The following is a 23161-nucleotide window of genomic DNA, read 5'->3' on the forward strand; positions in this document are numbered from 1 at the left end:
TTATTCATGAAAGAATCCTGAAAAAAAAAATCACAAAAAATATTTGGCAGCACAACTGTTGATATTATTCAACAGTGATCATTCTAATAATAAATCCGCATATTAGAATGATTTCTGAAGGATTATGTGACACTTGAGACTGGAGTAACAGCTGATAAAAATTCAGCTTTTCATCACAGGAATAAATTCTATTTTAAAGTATGTTAAAATAAAAAACATTATTTTATATTGTAAAAACATTTTGCAATATTACTGTTTTTTTTCTATATTTTTAATCAAATAAATGCAGCCTTGATGAGCATAAGAGACTTCTTTAAAGACTATTACAAGTCTTACTGACCCCAAACTTTTGAACGGTAGTGTATATATATATATATATATAATGTTTAGTTATCCAATTATTTAATTATATAATTATTAATTATATAATTTGTACAAATGTAAAATAATATTTTTTATAAATTATAAAATATTAAATAATACTATTTAAACTATAAATTATATATATATATATATATATATATATATATATGTATATGTTTATTATCTTTACATAGTTATATAAATTGTAAATGTAAAAATATTAATATATATTCTAAAATATATATAAGCTATAAATAACATATAAATCTAAATATTGTTTCTTTATTTCTTTTTTTTTTTTTTCTTTTTTTTATTTATATATTCTACTTTTTTTGTTTCATGTTTTCCAAAATATTTATATTTTAGAAAGGGGGTCAAAACGTTGAGGTCCCTGCGTTAGGCTATCATCCTTCCTTGCTATTTGGTTGAACATAAAAATCAAATATTTCCCAGCCCCTCGATCACGTATTACTCTTCCCACAGTACAGCTCATCAGCCTCAATCCTCAGCGCTTTCTAATTAAAACAGCAGCAGCTGGCCTGCCTTCCCTACAGATGTGTGTGTGGATTCGCATCACACGTCTTTAGCTATCTTAACAGTAATGTGCCAGTCGAGGTGAGCTTGGAAGTTGGCACTTGCCAGTCAGAGACATACCTGTAAACGTCCTTGAAGGGCGTCTTTCACCCACGCAGTTTGTAAGCGAGTAAACGCTGCTCATCAGCAGCCCTTTGAGAGAGATGAGAGTTAACAACTGTTATGATATGTGCAGATGCAGCCACACGATATATAGCCTTGGTTTGAGCAAGCAGATCGATTTGAAGGCGTCAGCTGTGAAAGAGGAAGGTAAGAAGTGCTGTGATCTCCTGAGGCTTTGATAAAAGACTAGCCATGGATGGATGTGTAGGTATATAGTGTAGATACAGCAGTCTGCTGTCCTGCTATCACATCACTGCAGACAGAGACGGCTTTCAAGACATTTTCTATTTAGATTAAGACTCCTTATGAAATGCTGGACTCTAATAAAATGCTTTACTAGATGGTAGCTATGTTATTGGGTGAAAAACTACATGAGTACATGCAAGCAGTGGTTCCTAAACTGTCTGTAAACCATATTCTTTTCTTTGGCAAGTTAATATTATCTTATTTATATATATATATATATATATATATATATATATAGAGAGAGAGAGAGAGAGAGAGAGAGAGAGAGAGAGAGAGAGAGAGAGAGAGAGAGAGAGAGAGAGAGAGAGATGTTTTTTTTTTGTGTGTGTGTGTGTGCGTGCATATGTGAATAAGAAGTAATAGTAATAATGCAAAGTATACTGCAATCGAATTTTTTTAAAATATAAAATCTGTATTAAATTTTATTAATATATATAATTAATAATATAATTAAATATATTTAAAATATATAATATATATTATAATATAATGTATATATATGCGCACATACAAAAAATGTATCTCTATATGTGTATATATACATATAGAGATATCTATATATATGTGTGTGTTTATTATTTTGTATATGTATATAATACTAAATAATAATAATAATAATAATTCAAATTATTTTATTTATATATATATATATATATATATAATTTATTTATATATATATGTATGTTTATTATTTTGTATATGTGTATATAATAATACTTAATAATAATAATAATAATTCAAATTATTTTATTTATATATATAATCTGTTATTTATATATATATATATATATATATATATATATATATATATGTTTATTATTTTGTATATGTATATAATACTAAATAATAATAATAATTCAAGTCATTTATATATATAATCTGTTATTTTTATTAATATATATATATATATATATATATATATATATATATATATGTGTGTGTGTGTATATATATGTATATATATATAACCTTCATGTATATGTTGTTAATAGTAGTAATAGTAATGCAAAATGTACTGCAATACATTTTTATTTATATATAAAATCATATTTTATTAATTACTATTATTTCGAATATATATAAATAATACTAAATAATAATAATTCAAAATATACTGCAATAAAAAGTATTATATATATATATATTTTTTTATTTATATGTATAATTTTTTTTATTAATATATAAAATACATTTCTGTTAAATGCATTTATATAGCTAATAATAATTATTAATAATAAAATAATTTTGTATGTAAATAATCAACAATAATAATAATAATACAACAAGAATACATTTTTTATATTTTATATATTCTATTCATTTATATATATATATATATATATATATATTTATTTTTTTATGTATTTTATTATCTTATTAATATATAAAATTAATTTCATATTTGTGTTTGTGTGTGTGTTAAAAGAAAAATACTTTAAATTAATTTAGTTATACAAATATTCATTGCCACTTACTCTCTATCGTTACAGTATATTGTCAAATTTGCCATTAAAAAGCCACTGTATTAATTCATTTTCTGAATTATTTCACATCAGTTTGTTTATTTCAATTATTTCATATCAGTTTGGTGCGTGAGTTGCATGATATTTGCTATTAATATTATTATATTTGTTATCAAGTAGCATATGTCAAATAAGGAAGTTTATAAAGAAATTTTCAACAATTAAAAATTATATATATTATATATATGTTATGCTGTTTATTTTGGGGATGTTTAATTGTTCATTGTACATTTAATCAATCTTTAAGAACACTGATATATTAATACTGTTAAATATACTCTTTAGCAAGTCTCAAAATAAAAATCGATTTTCGTACTGTACAACTATAATGTTGCGATGCCTAAAGTCCTGTTCCATTTAAAACTATTGGTTTTCCTTTTAGAATTGTTAAGTTTGTAAAAATTTTAATTACCAATTTATTGATTAAAAACCACATTTTGATTTTTCAGTGCGCTTTAGTGTGCCTCACTTTCATTTCTTTTCTTCTATCCTGTAATTTTCTGAACAAATTTAACATTTCATTTTGCCTCTTTGTTGTAAGTTCCTTTATATAAAAGCATCTGCTAAATGAATAATTTAGCTGAATAAATGAAAGTTGGGAACTGCTGATATAGAGAATAACCACACACAGCACAGGTACCAGAATAAAATCACTAAAAAATAAAATCATTTTAGTGACGTAGTCACAGTCCATGCCATACAAAAGAGTCGTTTTCGAACAAATTGCACTATAGGGAGCAACTGTGCTATTGAGTTTCTGTGCACTGCATTTATGCAGTAGACTAAAACTGTTGAATAAGCCCGTGTTCCCTGCTCATTACTGTAGTTTATGCTCACCGTCTGGCACGCAAAGTCCTTGAGCTTTCGCCAGTATCTCTGGCACGTCTTCCCCCCTCGCTGAAGATGGAGGGCGACCCGTGGTGTGAGGGTCTGGACAATAACGAAGGGCCAGCATTAGCAAACCGCTCTCGATTTTTCCCTCCCTTTCTCTGAATGATGTCCTGATGGGTCACCAGATGCCAGTCTGAGCACCTGATCATTCAGAGTTACGTGGAACTGTGTATATTGTGTGTAGACATGCATATAGCATCCAACAGCAAAAACGAAACATCAAAACCAGGCAAACCTCCACCCTTTGGTCTCCTCTAGTCATTTCTGCTTGCTGGATGGCTGTCTGACCTCTAATAAATAGCCGGTGCTGCACGCGTGAGCTGCTACGTGATTCATAATCTGATCAAGAATGAGTTCGCTGTCCTCAAACAACTCTCAATCAGAATAAAAGTCTTGAGGGTGACCTTCACGGACCTTGAGAAGAGATTTTCTCTTGTTTCTCCTTTGCAGCTGCCTCAAGGTCATTCAGATGTTAGTACACTATTTGCTTTTGTGTCAAAATTTCGTTTTTTCTTGTACAGCTTTCTTCTTTTTCACGGTAGCCGTTTCTCGCTGTCGGTCTCAGATACGCCTGCATTGATCTTTCATTTCCTCATCCTCCCTGGAGTCTTATCAAATTACAACTCCTAGGTTTTTCATTTCTACGTCTGTCAGCATGTGATGAAACATGACGCAGCTGATCTGAATGTTTGTTCTGCATTATACGCCTCTTACCTGACTGTCAGTCATCTGCTGAGTGACATGAAGCAACATACCGGATCAATAAAATGGCAGGGTTTATCCTAATGCATAATGAAACCTCTTGAATTATCATGCTATCAAGGTTTCTAACGTTAGTTGAACCTCTGACCTCATGTCAACCTAATTGCTAAGCTTGTGAGTTTTAAAATCGACTGGTTTGGTATAAAATGTGCTGTAGTATAAACAATAATTTTAGATTTCTGTGTGAATGTGCATTTATGGTTGGGATCGCACCGTTTAAACTTTGTGGTGTTGTAATAAAATGTTGTATTAAAGTATATTAGAACCTGGAATCCTTCATGCTCAAAGTGGAAATGTTATGACTGAATATAAATGTAAACACAAATCATCGACTGATGATCTAATGGTAATTGCTGAATCACTGACCTGCAAAAATCACTAGTGGGAAATAATAAGTTATTAAATGTCAAGTTTAATTTATGTCGCAAAGATCAATATATCACATGTAAACTTGACAGAATGCGTGTTCATCAAAAAGTTAAACATTACATTACTAGTCATGCACCAAATTTAAAATATTTGTCAAAAATTTTAATTCAGGTTGCATTTGGCCAAAAAAAGACCTTTTTTTTTAACTTATTTTAAAATATGGCATATTAAAGAGCACCAAAATTGATAATATTGTGAAAATTGTGAAATTTAAGACGTTGTTTCATATCAGAAGTAACAAAACGTTTCGGCACGGGTCTTTTGGTTCGGTACGCATTTGTACAGCGCTTCTACCCCCAACCCCCCAGGAATTTTAAACAATAAATGTTTTGACTGTCTTTGTGGCAGGACAGATCGTTGTATAAACTCCTCGGAGAGCCGCTACTGGGATAGTTCAGAAATGTACTGGTATAATGTCAGGCGCAAATATTTAAGTTTTGTTCATGCATTAACAGAAAACTACGGAAGCCCGTTTCTGACACTGAATAAAAAATAAAAAAAGGTAATTGTGACAATTTTTTTTTTTTTTTTCAGATTCAGATTTTTTCTCAGAATTGTAAGATACAAACTTGCAGTTTTTACCTTTTTTGTCAGAAATATGAGATACAAATTCACAATTGTAAGTTATAAAGTCAGAATTGTGAGATATAAACTTGAAATTCTGAGAAATTATGTCAGAATTTTATCACACAGTTCTGAGAAAAAAGTCATGGTTCAATACGAGTTCGGTACAACAGGAAATGCATATTTCATTTATTTTGAATAGACCCTAGTGCTACACACACACATGTAGCATGAGCAGTTGTTTTTTTTTTATTTAAAATGGATTGTACAATTTCAAGATTTGAAACAAAAACAGAATGGTCTGACTTTAAATTTGTGAAATTATGCTACATGAGACACCTGCGCAAAACAAAAACAGCACACGGGCTGAATGAAAATCAATATTTATTCTCTGACAGCAGGTGGCGCTTATGGAACAGCAGCGATAAAGCATTTGCTTCATTACCGCTGTAAACAAAGCAGTGTTATAAACTAGGCCTGGGAAGATAAATCAATGTATCACAAATCAAGAACTGATTCCGCATTAAATCTCAAATTGATTCTGAGCTTAGTTTTTAACAGCAGATGCCACTGCATGCTTTAGAAACAGCTGTACTCTGTTTTCTTTCAATTCCTTACATACGCTTGAACCTAAAATAATCATTCATAAAGTTCGAAAAGTGAAGCGAATTACAAGGGTGTTCACTGTAGGCTGTGTTTACATTAATTTTGCATCATAAAAGCATTCTGAGCCAAGGTGTAATTACATGACTCAACCGAGCATACAAGTGCTCTTTTTCGTGAGCATTTAATCTAGTTAAAAACCATTTGGTGTTAAAAACTAAGCTCAGAATTGATTCTAGCGAGAAATATGCATTTGGAAATTCTCAGAATTGAGCAACAAATTGCGACGGGTCGATTTATCGCCGTAACCCTGCCGAGTGCGCCCCCTTCTGGATTGATCGCCTATGACTGACTGTATTCGTTGTCTGAATGCATGAACCAAACTGTAACGTCTGTACTGTGATGGTTTGTGACGAAGACATGTATCGTCCCACCCCCAATCTGCCCATAACAATTTGTGTAGATTTATTCTTAATTGTGCTTCTGGATGCATCAATGAGAAACTTTTTTTAGAGCCCCCTCAAAAAAACATAAACCAACAACAATAAACCCACTAATACGTTTCCTGTTTCGCAGATGAGGCGTAAAATCAGCTTTTAATGGACTGGAGCAGTTATCAGACACAGGCAGACCCTGTCTATTTTGACCTCCCTCATATCACTCACTCTCTTTCCTCACACAGGAGGTATGATAGTCTCGCTTCATCCATTTGCCGAAGTTTTATGTCTCTCCTACAGTCCTAAAGCTTTTAATTAGGCCTCTCACAGGTAGCGGTGCTCTCTCGATGTGCCCCCAAAGAGCTACACCGCAGTATTGGAAACAAGGATGAGCTTTCATAATGCAAAAGGTCATGGATATCCACATTATCCGACCTCACGTAAGTGCGACAGCTGTGGTTTTAATCAAAATGGCTGCTGTTCACGATAAAGAGCCATGGTAAGTGTCAAAAGGGATTGATGAAGTTTGGAGAAGACATTACTGGATAGGAAAAAAGTTGTTAAAAGTACGAAACGTGTTCACCAACCATCTGCCAGTGGCCTCATTTTGTTTAGGCGTCTGAAAGCAGCCAACAAATTGCCTGGTTTTCTTTGATTCCATATTGCGGAGTTCCCTCACGGTTGCTTATCCTAACTGATGGTCCGTTGTGGTTTGAAAGTGCCAGCGAATCATCTCCGTCTGAAGTGTTTTGTTTCTTTATGGCCACCAGCAGTACCTACGCTGAATTTTGATAGCATGAAAACTGAAGAACCCTCAAAAAATCTCTCTAACCGTTGAAGTCTTTTGAGATTCATGAGAAGCAGCTGGCTTGGAAGATTATCAAATGTTCCCGGTGCTCGAGAGTCCGTCACTACTTTCCCTTGAAGTCGCGGCTCAGCCGCCATTTCCATAACAGCCATATAATACAGACCTTTTGAGAGATGTGAGGCGGGGAAAAGCAAAGTGAGACTTTCGCTTTGTCCCTTTCGCAGGAAGTGCCGCAGGATGAACCAGGCCTAGTTTTGATTTGAGCTTGTGTTAGGTCAACTAAGGCCTGTATTGTTAAGATTAATATGCTGCGGTTTAAACGCTCATGGCGATTAAATGCTGTGGGCTCTGCTCTGTCTTTCTCTCAGCCGTTTACTGGTGTGTGGACATGAATCGATTACGTGAGCTCTGTAAGTCTAGATGTAATATCACCTGAGCCGTGAGCTGTAAAAGATTCAATTCCCTTCTCCACTCAACCTGGAAAATCTCTAGCGCCCTAAACGCATTTTCTCTTGTCAGAGAAAAATTCAAATGAGTCTACTCAACCTCAGCAGGCTTGAAATTCCTGTCCATGTGAAGCTTGAACCTTTAGCGGATGCTAAGTTTTCATTTTCGACTTGTTAAAGGAGTAGTTCGTTTCCAGAACAAAGGTTTACAGATAATGTGCTCACCCCCTTGTCATCCAAGATGTTCATGTCTTTCTTCTTCAATCATAAAGAAATAGTTTTTTGAGGAAAACATTTCAGGATTCCTCTCCATATAATGGACTTCTATGGTGCCCCTGAGTTTAACTTCCAAAATGCAGTTTAAATGCAGCTTCAAAGGGCTCTAAATGATTCCAGCCGAGGAATAGCGGTCTTATCTAGTGAAACGATCTGTTATTTTCTAAAAAAATTACGATTTATATTCTTTTTAACCTCAAACGCTCATCTTGTCTAGGTCTGCGTTAACTGTTTTTTATCCCAGATCAAGACAGTTAGGTTATATTGAAGAACTCCCGTCTCATTTTCTTTTCCAATTTCAAAATTGTCCTAAATCGCAACCCAGTGTTTACAAAGTGAACATGCAAAGAAGGTCAAATGCCCTTTAGAAAAAAAGGTAAAAAAGCGATGTAGGATCATTTTAAATTTGGAGAAAATGAGAGGTTAAAGGTTAAAAAGGATATAAATTGTAATTTTTTTTAGAAAATAACCAATTGTTTTGCTAGATAAGACCCTTATTTCTCAGCTGGGATCATTTAGAGCCCTTTGAAGCATTTAAACTGCATTTTGGAAGTTCAAACTCGGGGCACCATAGCAGTCCATTGTATGGAAAGGTATCCTGAAAAGTTTTCCTCAAAAAAACATAATTTCTTTATGACTGAAGAAAGAAAGACATTAACATCTTGGATGACAAGGGGGTGAGTACATTATCTGTAAATTTTGGATCTGGAAGTGGACTACTCATTTAATTGATTCAAAGTAATATCCACCATATTTATCCTGTAAGAATGGGCGCAGCTATTGGCATCTAGCTATTTTTAAATGTACAAAACTCATTTTGCGGCTTGATATTGCAAATGTTAGTGTCTTACCATATTATTTTAATGTATTATCTTAATTATAGACATGCTGGTTTGTAGTGCAAACACTTTTACCGTTTACTGCACATTGTTATTCTTTTCGTTATTTACCTATAGCGGCTAATGAACCAGAAGTCTTGCCCATAGGCTTACTTTAGCGTTGAAGAATAAGGTGCATAGGCTACGTGCACACTGTAATGTTTCAGGAGTAGTCGCATTTAAATACATGAGTATTAATAAATTATTGTTTCGTAGATGTGTGGAACAGACTCGAAACTGACAAGTGATGCTACATTCTGCAACGTTTTTGCCATGTCGCACATTTGGAATACACTTTTTTGTTTTTTTTAACCGAAGTAATATTACAACGACCAAAGACTCGTTATGTTCGTCGTGTTGGCTCTTAAATCGATCCAGCGGTTGATTTCCAAGATAACGTTTTGGATTTGAGGCTACGTTTTACATTTTTGTTTTAATATGGATAACATTTGTTACGCTAACGCCTGTTGTTCACATTACTACACCATTTTCGACCCTTCCAACCGTTCGGAATCGCTGCAGACCCTATATCAGAAATCTCTAGGGCTGCGTTTCAGTGTAAATGAACCAAAACAAAGACTTGGTGTGACTGCCCACATTTGCTCTGTTTATCCTTGACAACCGTGTAAACGGTTGTTGTCATTCTTAGCAGCCATTGTGGAGCTAAACTCTGTATTTTATAATACAGCAGCTGCCTACATGTGCAAGAGGCAAGCTGTGCTTAGAGCAACTGGCAACAAAGTCGTCCTTGCTTTTTCTCTCCATCATGCTCATTTTTATCATTTTATAATACTAGCAAGTAACTTCCTGAGTTTATAATGGGCTTGTTTTAATTAGATTTTTTTTTTCTACTAAGATCTGGCAACACTGAGTCAAAATGTACCACATACAGGAAAGACACAACTCTGATGCCTGTTTAAATACATCATTAACTGCTTGTTGTTCAGTTCGGTTCCATACACTACATGAATGCCTTGTCCAAATACCCACACTTGCGGTCTTGGCCACTTGAAAGTGCGTGCGACAGGAAGTAAGTGCGCAAGACTGTCCCAGGTCTGAAACGTGCCAAAGTGCAGTGCCCTTAACACACACTAAATCCACACTATCTTGAATACTGCTCAGGAGCAGTATTCGAGGCTTAGTGTATCCCATCATCCATCATGTTCTGGAAATAAATCACGTGACTTTTTGCCGAGATCTCACGAGAGGTCACAGAAACCTTTTCAATGCAAGTTAAATATTAATATAATGCATAGATATTACATCTAATTTAGTACAACATTTGCAACTGCTTTTTATCACTTAATCTGAAGCACCACAAATTGAGTCATCTGTTATAGGGACTACTGAACAGACACTTAGATGTTGATTTTAATATACAAAGCATTGAAAATAAAAATAAAGCTCTGAAAAAAAAGTGCATTTTTACAACATTATAAGTGTATCCCATCAGGTAATGAAAAGTTTGACACACACTTGTGGTCCTTATCCTCACTTGAACACTTGGGGCAAATACAGGAAATACGTCATATAAGTGGTCAATAATTGCTGTAAATTTGGTTGCCACTACCTCCATTTTCAAGTCGATTCGTTTGTTGAATGAGTGTGTGTACAAAACAGAATTAAGTACTAAAGGGTAAATTGACCTTTTAATGAATTTAGTTGCCATGTGTTTACATGGCCATAGACGGGCGCCACAATTGACTGTATGTATTTGGTTAGATTTGGATTGGTCTTAAAGAGATAGTTCACCCAAAAATGTCATTCTCATGTCGTTCCAAACCCATAAGCCCTTTGTTCATCTTCGAAATTCAAATTAAGATATTTTTGATATCCGGAAGAAAAGAAATTGTTGAAAAAGTCGTTTTTTTTGTTTTCTTTGCACACAAGTATTCTAGTAGCTTCATAACATTACGGTTGAACCGCTGATGTGACATGGACTATTTTATCGATGTCCTTACTGGGCCTTGAGCATTTTATTGCTGTCTGTGCAGGGTCAGAAAGCTCTTGGATTTCATAAATATCTTAATTTGCATTCTAAAGATGAACAAAGGGCTTATGGGACTGAAACAACATTAGGGTGAGTAATTAATGGCAGAATTTTCATTTTTGGCTAAACTATCTCTTTAAAAAGCACTGCATATGATGACATAACATGTAATTGCACGCCATGCTAGGCTCGGTTCCCAGATGAGATACTGAGGACGTTCTTGAAATGAGAAATGCTTTGCTCTCTGAGCCTTGGGGCTTTTCGGATTGCGTGTCAATACTGTTTACTATACCCGGCTTGATGAATAGACGCTAGTGTAAACAATACCTTTATCTTTGTCCTCTAGGAAAGTAATTGCTTTTGTGTCCAGTCTTATTCCCTGTCTAACGTGTCCTCTCTCCATGTTTGCATTTAGAGGTGATCAGGCAGAGGTACGCGGACCTGCCGGGAGAGCTGCTGATTGTGGAACTAGAAAAAGACCGGAATGGCTTGGGCCTCAGTTTGGCTGGGAACAGGGATCGCTCCTGCATGAGCATCTTCGTGGTGGGGATCACCGCCGGAGGGCCGGCCAGCCGAGACGGACGCATCAGAGTGGGCGACGAGCTGTTAGAGGTGAAATGCGCAAACACAAAGTTAAATGATTGAGTGGTGGGTGATGAATTGTTGAGGTGGGGCTTAGAGAAGGTGAATATCTTCAGCTTTCTGAACAATCATTCTCTTACAAAACAGAAAAAAAAAAATCATATTAAAATACTTGTTCATTAGCAATTATTATAACTGATATGAATTGCTTGATATGAATTAATAAGTAGCCAATAATCATAATAATAATAATAATGTTTTATTAAAATGTAAATATTTATTAATTGCATTTAGATTATTATATTATTTTTATTAATGAATGACTTTGATCATGCATATTCATCATTATTATTAAACGTTATTTTTATCTCTCCATCGTTTGTTCATTCATTTGCTCTGTCTATCTATCGTTCGTTTGTTTCATTCGCTCTAACATTTTTTATATGTTTGCTTCATCTATCTGTCTTTCGTTTGCTTCATCTATCTGTCTTTCGTTCGCTACGTCTGTCTGTCTATCTATCGTTCGTTCATTCACTCCATCTATTTGCATTTGCTCTATCTATGATTCATTTGTTCCATCTATATCTATCTGTAGTTCGTTGTTCACTCCATATATCTAGCGCTCACTCTATCTCTCATTTGTTTCTTCATTTGCTCCATCTATTTATCGTTTGCTCTGTCTTTATCTGTTTAGCCACTTTGTCATTTAGCGCTTTGTCACAATTCGTTCACTCTATATCTGTCATTCGTTCGTTCGCTCCATCTATCTAGCATTCGCTCTATCTATGGTTCGTTTGTTGCTCCCTCTATCTATCATTTGCTCTATCTATATCTATCTCTCGTTTGTTCGTTTGTTTGCTCCATCTATCTATCATTCGGTTGTTCGTTCACTTGCTCTATATCTATCTAGATAGATTGTTCGTTCATTCATTCGTTCACTCTATATCTATCATTCGTTTGTTCGCTCCATCTATCTAGCATTCGCTCTATCTATGGTTCGTTTGTTGCTGCATTTATCTATTGTTTGCTCTATCTGTATCTATCTATCTCTCTTGTTTGTTTGTTTGCTTGCTCTGCATCTATCTAGATCAGTTGTTCGTTCATTCATTCGTTTACTCTATATCAGTCATTCGTTCGTTCACTCCATCTATGTAGCGTTCACTCTATCTATTGTTCGTTCATTTGTTGCTCCATCTATCTATCGTTTGCTCTATTTATATCTTTCTCTCGTTTGTTTCGTTTGTTTGCTCCATATATCTATGGTTCGCTCTCTTTATCTAACGTTTGTTCATTCGCTTGCTTGCTCTACATCTATCTAGATCGATTTTGTTCATTTTTTCGTTCACTCTATATCTATCATTCGTTCGTTCACTCCATCTATTTAGCGTTCGCTCTATCTATCGTTTGTTCATTTGTTGCTCCATCTATCTGTTGTTTGCTCTATATCTTTCTCTCATTTGTTTCGTTTGTTTGCTCCATATATCTATTGTTCACTCTATCTTTATCTAACGTTCATTCGTTCGTTCGTTTGCTTGCTCTACATCTATCTAGATCGATTGTTTGTTCATTCATTCATTCACTCTATATCTATCATTCGTTTGTTTGCTCCATCTATCTACCGTTCGCTCTATCTATCGTTCGTTCATTTGTTGTTCCATCTATCTATCATTCATCTATGTATCTATCTATCTATCATTTGGTTGTTCGTTTGCTTGCTCGATATCTGTCTATCTGTTGATTGATTGTTCATTCATTCATTCGTTCGTTCGCTCAATTTATCTGCCTGTCTATCTATGTATCATTTGTTCACTCGCTATTTTACGTTCATTCGTTTATTCGCTCTATCTATATCTATCTATCATGTATCTATCATCTATCGATCTGTCATTTGTTTGTTCATTCGCTCCATCTATCCATCTATCTATCCATCTAACGTTTGTTTGTTCGTTCGCTCGCTCATCTATATGACATCTATCTATCTGTCTGTCTTATCTATCTATCTATCTATCAACTATCTATCTATCTATCTATCTATCTATCTATCTATCTATCAATCAACTATCTATCTATCTATCTATCTATCTATCTATCTATCTATCATTTGTTCATTCGCTCCATCTATCTATTGTTTGCTATATCTATCGCTTGCTCGTTCATTCGTTCGTTTGTTTACTCTATAGATATCTCCATCTATCTACCTGTCTTTCTATCTAGCTATCATTCTGTTGTTCTGTCGTTCTATCTATCATTTGTTTATTCTATCTATAGTGTATAAAATATATATATATATAATGTGTTTACTAATTTTGTTAATTAGTAATTTTTTTAAATATAACTTTTTAATTATGAATTAATGACATGACATTAAAATATTATATCATATATATTTAATATTATATATAATTAATATTATTCTTAATGAGTGAACTATATTACTTAATTAATATAATTTATTAATAATGATACATAAATATGTGTTAAACCAAACCGTCCCTACCTTTTTTTGCAATGAAACTCGAACATAGCTCCCAGTGAGGAATAATGAGTCAGTTCTCAGGATGTAGAAGCTATCTATCCCTCTCGCTTTCATTTTTTCTTTCTCTAGGTAATAGCCTTTTCCTGTTGAGCCCCTTGTAATCCAAGGGGAAAATGGTGGTCTCCATCAATTTCATTCTCATTCTGCTCTAATGCTGAATGAAGCATGGAGCTCGAGGGTTGTCTAGGTCAGTCTCGCACAGGCTAAATCACTTTGAACCTTGAGGGACGTGGAGGCCAGGCTCTCTGTTCTGGATGTGGATCAGCTGGTTCCTCTATCTCTGTCTCTTCCCATTCGTATCTGTGCCTGCAAAATTAATGTGCAAACGAGAGTGTAGGGTTTTGCCTCTGATGGCCGGATGAATTTCAAATGAAGCCACCTGCCCTCAGTTTCACTATCTGTGTCTGGGCTTATCACCTTCTCTGCCTCGCTTTATCTCTCCAAGTGTTTCTCTAACTCCTTCAACATTACAACCTCACCATAGGACATAATTCATTGCGAGCTGAAACACACTGATAACAATAGGTCACGTTTTCCTTCAGATTATTGAAATTTTAAAAAGCAAATCTGCATTTTTCACAAATTAATATTCAATCTATAATAATCTATTCATTTATATAATTATATAATTTATGAAACATTTTGGTGAACATATCTGACCATAAAATTAAAAAAAGATAATTAAATAAAATGCAGTTAGTAATTATATATATATATATATATATATATATATATATATATATATATATATATATGTGTGTTTAAAAATATAATTTAATATTTATGGAAATGGCACAGTGTGTATATTACATTAAAACTAAAGTATTATTAAAACTCTTCTCTTTCTGTAGACTTTCAAACAGCTCTAAATCCTGTTTGCGACTTTAATTTACATTCAGTTCAAACTGAGGAAGCATTCGCAATCCATTTCTGATTGAACTCATCTGTTCCTCCGTATTGTTGCATCCCACAATAAATTCCCTACTCTTTTCCCATCCAGATGGCATTTCGGTTCCCACGTTCGTTTCCTCCTCGGAATTACCTATCGATTTAGCAATTTGGTCGACATGTACGGATGCCGTATTTTGGTGTGGAGTTTGAGGCCCGGTGCAGGCGAGGCTCAGAGCCGTGCTCGCTGACCTTCGTCTAATATCTGTCTCCATTAGACGTGAACACACTGCGCCGTTAGTCACGATCCACTGGTGCTCCTGCCTAATGATTCTGTCACAGGTGATTGGAGACACAAGTCAAACGGTCTCAAATGCGTGTTCGCTAACTCAGGTGCCGGTTATTTGTAAACAGTTTAGCAGAGCAAACTCATACACAAAAGTAGCATGTTATTACCACAGGTTTTAGGGATGTGGTTATCGGAGTTCAAATGTAGATGTAGTGAAGTCTATTTATGCTAGTTGTTGACTAATAGTAAACATGACACACATAACGTTTTACAACATTAAGATTTCAGGTTAAATTTATATGAAAATATTGGAAGTGTAAGTGTAAAGTTTATGTATTGAAACTTTGTTGCTATTTACCCCCAATTTTCTGTCTTGTTTTGTTCTCGGTTTTGTTTTTGTTTTTGTTTTTGTTTTTTGTTTCGTTTTAAAAAATGTTTACCTTTTTTTTGTTTGTTTTGTTTTGTTTTGTTGCCATTTTCTCCCAAGTTTGTTTTTTGTTTTGTTTTTTGTTGCCATTTTCCCACAAGTTTCTCTGCTTTTAGTTTTGTTGACTTTTTAAATGTTCATGCTTTTTGTTTGTTTTTGCTTATTTTGTAGTTTTCTTACCTTTTTCACACTTTTTTTGTTTGCTTGTTTTTTGTTGTTGTTGTTGTTGGTGGTGTTTTAGTTTTTGTGTTTTTGTTTTGTTGCCATTTTTCCCTAAATTCCTGTTTTGTTTTGTTGCCATTTTCCCTCAAGTATCTCTTTTTTGTTTTGCTTTGTTGTCATTTTCCTTGTTTTTGTTTCTATTTTTTGCTTTTGTTGCCATTTGCCAGCAAGTTTCACAGTTTTGTTTTGTTGACCTTTTTAAATTGTCATGCTTTTTTCTTTTTTTTTTGTTTTTGTTTGTGTTTTTGTTTTGTTGCCATTTCCCCCAAGCTTCTGTTTTGTTCAGTTTTGTTTTTCTTATTGGTAGTTGGTAGTTGTTGTTTTTGGTCTTTTTTTGTTTGTTTATTTTGTTTTTGTTACCATTTTCACACTTTTTTGTTTGCTTGTTTTTGCTTGTCATTTTCCCCTTTTTTTGTATCTCTTTTTTGTTTTGTTTTTTGTTGTTGACATTTCCCCACAAGTTTTACTGTTTTGTTTCGTTTCCATTTCCCCCCCAGTTTTTCAGTTTTACTTTTGTTGCACCTGGTTCATATATTATCTGTATATTTCAGTTTTTGATTTACCTACATTGCTGCATATGAACTGGTCATAAAATGTAATATCATTACAATGGTAACATAATTTTACAGTTTTCTTTGACAAGCCTTGTTTTTTTTGTCCTTTACTAACAGTAGTTTTTGTGCTCCCATCAGATAAACAACCAGGTGTTGTACGGCAGGAGCCACCAGAACGCATCGGCCATAATAAAAAGCGCTGCGTCAAAGGTCAAACTCGTCCTGGTCAGGTAAGAAACCCTCAGACACAACCCTCAGCCTGCTGTTTTCACACGCTACCATCTGTTCACTACTAAGAAATGACTCTCATTTCAGCTTTGTTGCGATTTCTTTAACTCATTAAAAATAACGAGATCATGAATTTATTATAGTGTGTTAGTTTTTACCTCTGGAGCTTTGAAACATGATTAATTGCACCAGATTTGAGAATAATATCATTATCAATTATTAATACATTGACAGCTCTAATGTTTGTAACAAGCTGAAAATGTTGTGAATTATTGTCAGTGTCTGTGAACCAACAGAAACAGCCGTCCTTTCCTCTTACACAAACCAAGCAATCTGACTTGCCCAGATACAAATGTATTGCTTTTTTTTTTTCCTCCTGTCCAAACTCCTTGATCAAGCTGAAAACCCAAAGCACCGTGGCTAATTAGGATCATAAAGCAGGCTTTTTAAGGAGGCAGTGGCAGTCTGTGTAGGACTGAAGCGATCAGAGTCGGTGCCAGTACTTTTATTAAACTTATAAACCCATCTGAAGTTAACAGTTTAGACAATAATATTTTATTTCTTTAATTTTTACACTTTTTTTTTTTTTTTTTGTGTTTTTTTGTTTGGTTATGTTGTAAAAGAACTGTGTGTGTGTGTGTGTTATACATTCATTTGCCTTGTAAAAAATTCAGGGTCATTTTGACCCACTTTATACAAAAATATGAAAATAACATTGATTAGGACCAGAAGCAAGTCTAAATAGACAAAAGTTTTAAATGTTTCTCTGCTTTTAGGTTTGTTGACTTTTTAAATGTTCAAGATTTTTTGTATGTTTTGTTTATTTTGTTTTACCATTTTCACACTTTTTTGTGAGATTGTTTTTTGTTGTTTTTGGTGCTTGTAGTTGTTCTTTTGGGTCTTCTTTGTTTGTTTGTTTGTTTGATTGGTTGTTTTTTCACATTTACCGCCAAGCATCTCGTTTTTGTTTTGTTGCCATTTTCAAACTTTTTTGTTTGATTGTTTTTTGTTCTTGTTTTTGGTGTTTTTGCTTGTTTTTTGTTGTTCTTTTTTGTTTTTTTGTTTGTTTGTTTTTTTGTACTCATTTACCCCAAAGTATCTCATTTTTATTTTGTTTTGTTTTTGTTTCCATTTTCAAACTTTTTTGTTTGATTTTTTTTTTTTTTTTTTTTTTTTTTTTTTTTGTTGTTGTTGTTGCTGTTTTTAGTTGTTGTTTTTTTGTTTGTTTGTTTGTTTTGTTCTCATTTACCCCCAAGTATCTTTTTTTGTTTTTTGTTTTGTTTTGTTGCCATTTCCACCCACATTTCTCTGCTTAGTTTAGTTTTGTTGACTTTTTTTATATTTTCACACTTTTTCTTTTTCTTTTTGGTGTTTTTTTTTGTTTTTTTGTTTTTTTTTGTTACCATTTTCACATTTTTTTCTTGTTTGTTATTTTTTTTTTTGTTTTTGTTTCTTGTGTTGTTGTTGTTTTTTTATTAAACTTTTTTCTGTTTTTAACAGGAGAAAATTATTTTATTTCTTTGTTTACCATTTTTTCATTTTTTTCATTTTGTTTGACAATTTTTTAAAGAATGTTTTTTGCTTTTTTTTGCCTTATAAATACTGTGAATTCAAGGTCATTTTAACCCACTTTATGCATTCTTAGGTTTTCAATACCATTTTTTTCTCATCCTATGACAAAAAATATGAAAAAAACATTGATTAGGGTCAGAAACAAGTTTAAATAGACAAATAAATGATATAAAATCACAGCATACTGATCAATTTTGACCTCCATATGCATTATATGGCTAAACTCGATATCGCTTGGAAGAGTGGAGACATCGTACCGAATCAAACGCATGCTGGCTTGTGTGTATTGGCAACATGAGCAAAGCCATGTGACATTGATACATTTGATATGATACTTGATGGCATTTTGATAGCACTATTTCTAGAGTTGTCACGTCCTCCCATCCACAGACTGAAGTCTGATATGGTGTAATAATCTGGGACTGCTATCACTATAAAGCATTTTTTGATAGCTGAGAGGATTTTTTTGCAACGTGATACATGGTTTTAAAACAGCACAGCCCTTAAGTCCATCATAAACAAACACTGACTGTCATTACAGACATAATCAGAGCCTTATCATCACTCTCTGTTCATATCTCATGCTTTTGTAAGAGTATTTGTTAGCTTGACCTTTATTTTGACTGGTTGTTTTGTCATTCCAAGACTGGTTTTTCTGATAACGGCTGTGTAGACATTAATATCTCCTCGCTATCTACAGCTAATTATCAGAAGTCTGAGAAATATGATCGGCAGCTTAGTGTACGTCTGTCAAAACGAATGTTAATGTGCTACTGAATGCACAGTTTGCGTCTAGTTTGCTCTGTAATTCAAAGCCCTTGTCAATGATTTGTATTCTGTCAAAAGTCATTTGGCGACACATGATGGAATGCAATTGAGAAAAGCACGTTGCCATGGCGACGCAACTGGCCAGTGGTCAAGATTGAGCCGCGTCCACCTGTGACGCCAATGGCAAAATGTCATCGCCTCATTGTGGCCGCTTTCCAAGTTATTTAGCGAAGGGAGCATGGATGAAATCAGGACTGGTGACCCTAGTTCAGATTTGGTGTTTCGAGCTGAGGATTGATCGTTTCATAAATTCTGATCACCTCTGTCGACCTTACCTTGACAAAAAAAAAAACATTACCTGTAATTGGAAACGGGTCATTTAGTGTGCAGAGACAATATAGCGTCAAGGTGAACAGAAGGAGGGATGTAGGAAGCGATATTACTCGTCGACCTAAGATCTTGAGGAAGAGGCTCTGAGGATTCATAGCACAACATTTCAATTCATCTGACCCATCAGTGCTTATCGATCTGAGCTGAGAAAACTGCCAAGAGCCATGTGGGAACATGAGAAGTTGAGAGCGAGCGAGACCAATTTTGACATCGCTGAAAGCATGGGATTTATTTTTCTCAGTTGGTTTTTAAAGGGATCATTCACCCAAAAATGAAAATACTGTTAGTAGTTACTCACCTTCTGACCTTACGAGTTCTGTTGAACACAAAAAGGAAATTTTTTGAAGATTGTTGGGAATTAAATAGTTGACAGTAGCCATTTATTTGTATGCCATATTACGAAAAAACTACTATGGAAATCAATGGCAGCTTTTCAAAACAGGAATTTTGAAACTTGTATGTATGCAAATTGTCACATATTTCGTTAAATAATGCCCCATTTGCATATGTAAACCTAACACTTGTTTGAAATTATTAATGTGATCAATCAACTGGGTAAGTAAAGTGATAACTATTAGTTTTTTTTTTTTTACCATATTCACCTGCGGTGTCTCGCCTTAAGATGTTTTGCTGGTGAAATTGCAAATTATTTAAATTTTGTGTCAGTGTTTTTGTGAAACTGTGTGAATGCTTTATACTTTTGTGTTATTCTATGGGATTTGCTGTGAATGGATATTAACATTTGATCTTTTCTGTCTGTTGAAATCTTTCAGGAATGAAGATGCTATCAATCAAATGGCTGTCGCTCCTTTTCCATCCCCACCTTCCTCATTCTACTCCAGTGAGGTACGGCACTTTATGAACAGCCATATTTTATTTTGTTCATATTTAAGTGTTTCTGTGATTTACAATTTCTTCTCTGTAAATCTGCTGTTTTTATCCTGACTAGTTAAAAAATATAAATAAATTTGTTCATACTCCACGTAACATAAATGTCATGCTTATGCTCATTTTATGCTATATATATTTGTTCATTTAATATTGAAACATTGCAATTGAAAGTATTTGATTGATTGCATTGATGTTCACTTTCAGCAAAAGATATTTGAAAGTATTTCAGTTTAATTAACATTAATAAATAAGTAAAAATAAATAAATACATTTACAAATAATAAGTAAAATATATGTACATTTTTATTTAATCAAATTAAAAATACATTATTTGCTAATAAAATATTTTAAAAATGTATGTAATACATGTAATATTTTAGATATTAATATTAAACTGTTAATAACAATATTTTTTATTATTAGATTATATATTTTTATACTCATCTGGTAATATTGTGTTGATTGATTGCGAGTACCTTGCACCTGTACCTTGATTCACAGCATTTTCAGTTTCAGGAAAAAATATTTGAAAATAAGAATAATAATAATAATAATAATAATAATAATAATAATAATAATAATAATAATAATAATAATAATGATAATTTAAATAAGAAACATATTTCATATATCATATTTCATAATTTATATTTACAAATAAATATAGATGTCACATTATATATGTATAAATATTTTTTCTTAATCATTTATAAATTAATCATAAATTCTTAATTTTTTAAAAGATATAGATAATAACTTTAATAATTAAGATATTATTATTAAACTGTTATATCAGTTTTCTATTATTTGATGATGTATTATATTAATCCGGTAATATTGTATTTATTTATATAAATAAATATACATGCTTTTGTATATATTGAAACACGCATTAAATATGATGTGCTGTGATCCACAGCATTTTCACTTTCAGGAAAAAATAATAGAAGAAATTAATCATTTTTAAAAAGAAAATATTTCAGTTTAATTTCCAATTTACTAAATTATTATTTTTATGAATTATTATTACATTATTATATTTTATGTTTACAAATAAATATAGATGTCACATTTAATCATTTATATGACAATATTTAATGTATTTTTTCTTTCATGTATTTAATTCCTTAATTAATTTATTGAGGTAATTAGAGTTCCCCAGTTTTTTAGCACTGCTAAAAGTTAAAATTTGGGAGATATCAGCTGATTTCAGAACTGTCGTTTCAGATGCATCAAAATACGCCAGCACTTCCAGCTCCAGCAGAGAAGCCACAGTTACCCGAAAGCCTTCCCCTGAGCAGAAACTCACCTGAGCCGCTAATAATCAAGGTGAGTCCTTGCTGAGTCAACACCCTCCTGCTTTTATCTTTATCACATTTGTATTTATGTAATTATACAAATAGTATTACTTATACATAAATAAAGATTCTATAAAAAATATTGTTTCATAAAGTTTAGTAAATAAAAAAATAAATAAATGTTGGGCTTCAGTCTGCCATGCTTGTAAGCCAGACTTTTCAACAGATATGATGCAAGAATGCAGCAACCTATTGCCATCATTATGAAAACAATAATGACTTTTGACTCAGCATTTCACGGCTCTATCCCATCTCCGCTCGCTTTCATCCCCTCATTGTCAGTCTGAGCTTGGACCAGCTGTTTCTGCCCTAAATGTGGATTTGTTTTGGTAAACAAACAGCTGAAAGTGCCTCGGGGGCGCTTGACTCTAAACAGCAGCTCATTGTCATCGGCTGCCTCTAGCTTAACTCTGTCCTAGATGGAGGCAGCGAATGCAGTTTTGACCTAGTTGAGGCTCTGCGGGGAGTATCTGGGCCTCGTGATTTATTTTACCTGTTTGCCTGACTCCTCATACAGGATCAACCCAGCGTGGTGCAACCTGTGAGCTCCACACAGACAGATCAGGTGCAGAAGACATTCAGAGATGGAGAGTCAGCCTTAAAGGTGAGGAACACCTTAATCACATACTATTACCATATTATTTATTGGTAAAATGTATAATGTGTTCAGTATGCTATGCAAATTTATTGTATATGAAATACCCATTATGAGCAATATCATACAAGTAGCTGTGAATTGGCTGTAGATAATCACAGCGTGCTGATATGCAGCAATATCGCACAGCTACGAGTGTTATATTGCATTTATACAACAGTTCGACAGCACAAGTGTGTAAATATATAAGATACAACAACGGAGTGCCTTTAAAAACCCTCTTTTGTGCAAACTACTTCTTCCACTATGATTCAAATCTCAGTTTGACAGTTTAACAGCTGAGCCCAAGCCTCCGTTACTAATTTGAAAACGTCACTTTAGAACGTAGTGAGTCCAGTTGTTTCATTGAAACCTTAATTTATTACTGTATTGAAAGCTCACAGTATTATGCGAGTATTATGCGAGAGAGATGGACTGAGCGAGTGTGATTACCTGCATCTGATACAGATCATTCATTCTTCAGCTCAATCTCATATTCGCAATAAAACATTAGTTTGAATGTCCGCTGAGGAAAGCAGTATCTTTGTCTTATTATCCTTTCATCTGTTAAGGGTAATTTCCAGTGACAGTGAATTTGTTGGCTGTGTCTTACAGGGTATTGTTGAAAGTAAAAACTTCTTTGTTTACAGCCATTTTGGTCTTGTTCAATATAAAAGTATCTTATCGCCATCTATTGGCAGAATAATGTAACTAAAAAATCACCATCACAAACTAACCAACCATTCCTCAATACTAAATTTATACTATTAATGTGAAATTTGATTTACTGAATAATAATATTTAATAAACAACAACCATCATGAAAGTTGCTAGGCAATTTAGTAAAAAGTGCAAAGACAGAGCTCTGATGTAGAGCATTAAAATATATATAATATAACGTGATGAGATT

At 33.5% G+C, this 23161-nt stretch overlaps 1 protein-coding gene across 4 annotated transcripts in view; it reads left to right on the forward strand.

Annotated features, from left to right (window-relative positions):
* The window catches only part of patj (PATJ crumbs cell polarity complex component), a 154737-nt gene that overhangs the window by 103940 nt on the left and 27636 nt on the right, over nucleotides 1-23161 (forward strand). For all 4 annotated transcript variants that reach the window (XM_051094264.1, XM_051094263.1, XM_051094266.1 and 1 more), the window contains exons 31-35: nucleotides 11328-11524; nucleotides 16549-16640; nucleotides 20142-20214; nucleotides 21487-21588; nucleotides 22135-22221. In XM_051094264.1, the coding sequence (XP_050950221.1) occupies nucleotides 11328-11524; nucleotides 16549-16640; nucleotides 20142-20214; nucleotides 21487-21588; nucleotides 22135-22221 (551 nt within the window). The remainder of the gene's footprint in view (nucleotides 1-11327; nucleotides 11525-16548; nucleotides 16641-20141; nucleotides 20215-21486; nucleotides 21589-22134; nucleotides 22222-23161) is intronic.

The sequence above is a fragment of the Labeo rohita genome, chromosome 22 (genome assembly GCF_022985175.1).
Source record: "Labeo rohita strain BAU-BD-2019 chromosome 22, IGBB_LRoh.1.0, whole genome shotgun sequence".
NCBI classification, from domain to species: domain Eukaryota; kingdom Metazoa; phylum Chordata; class Actinopteri; order Cypriniformes; family Cyprinidae; genus Labeo; species Labeo rohita.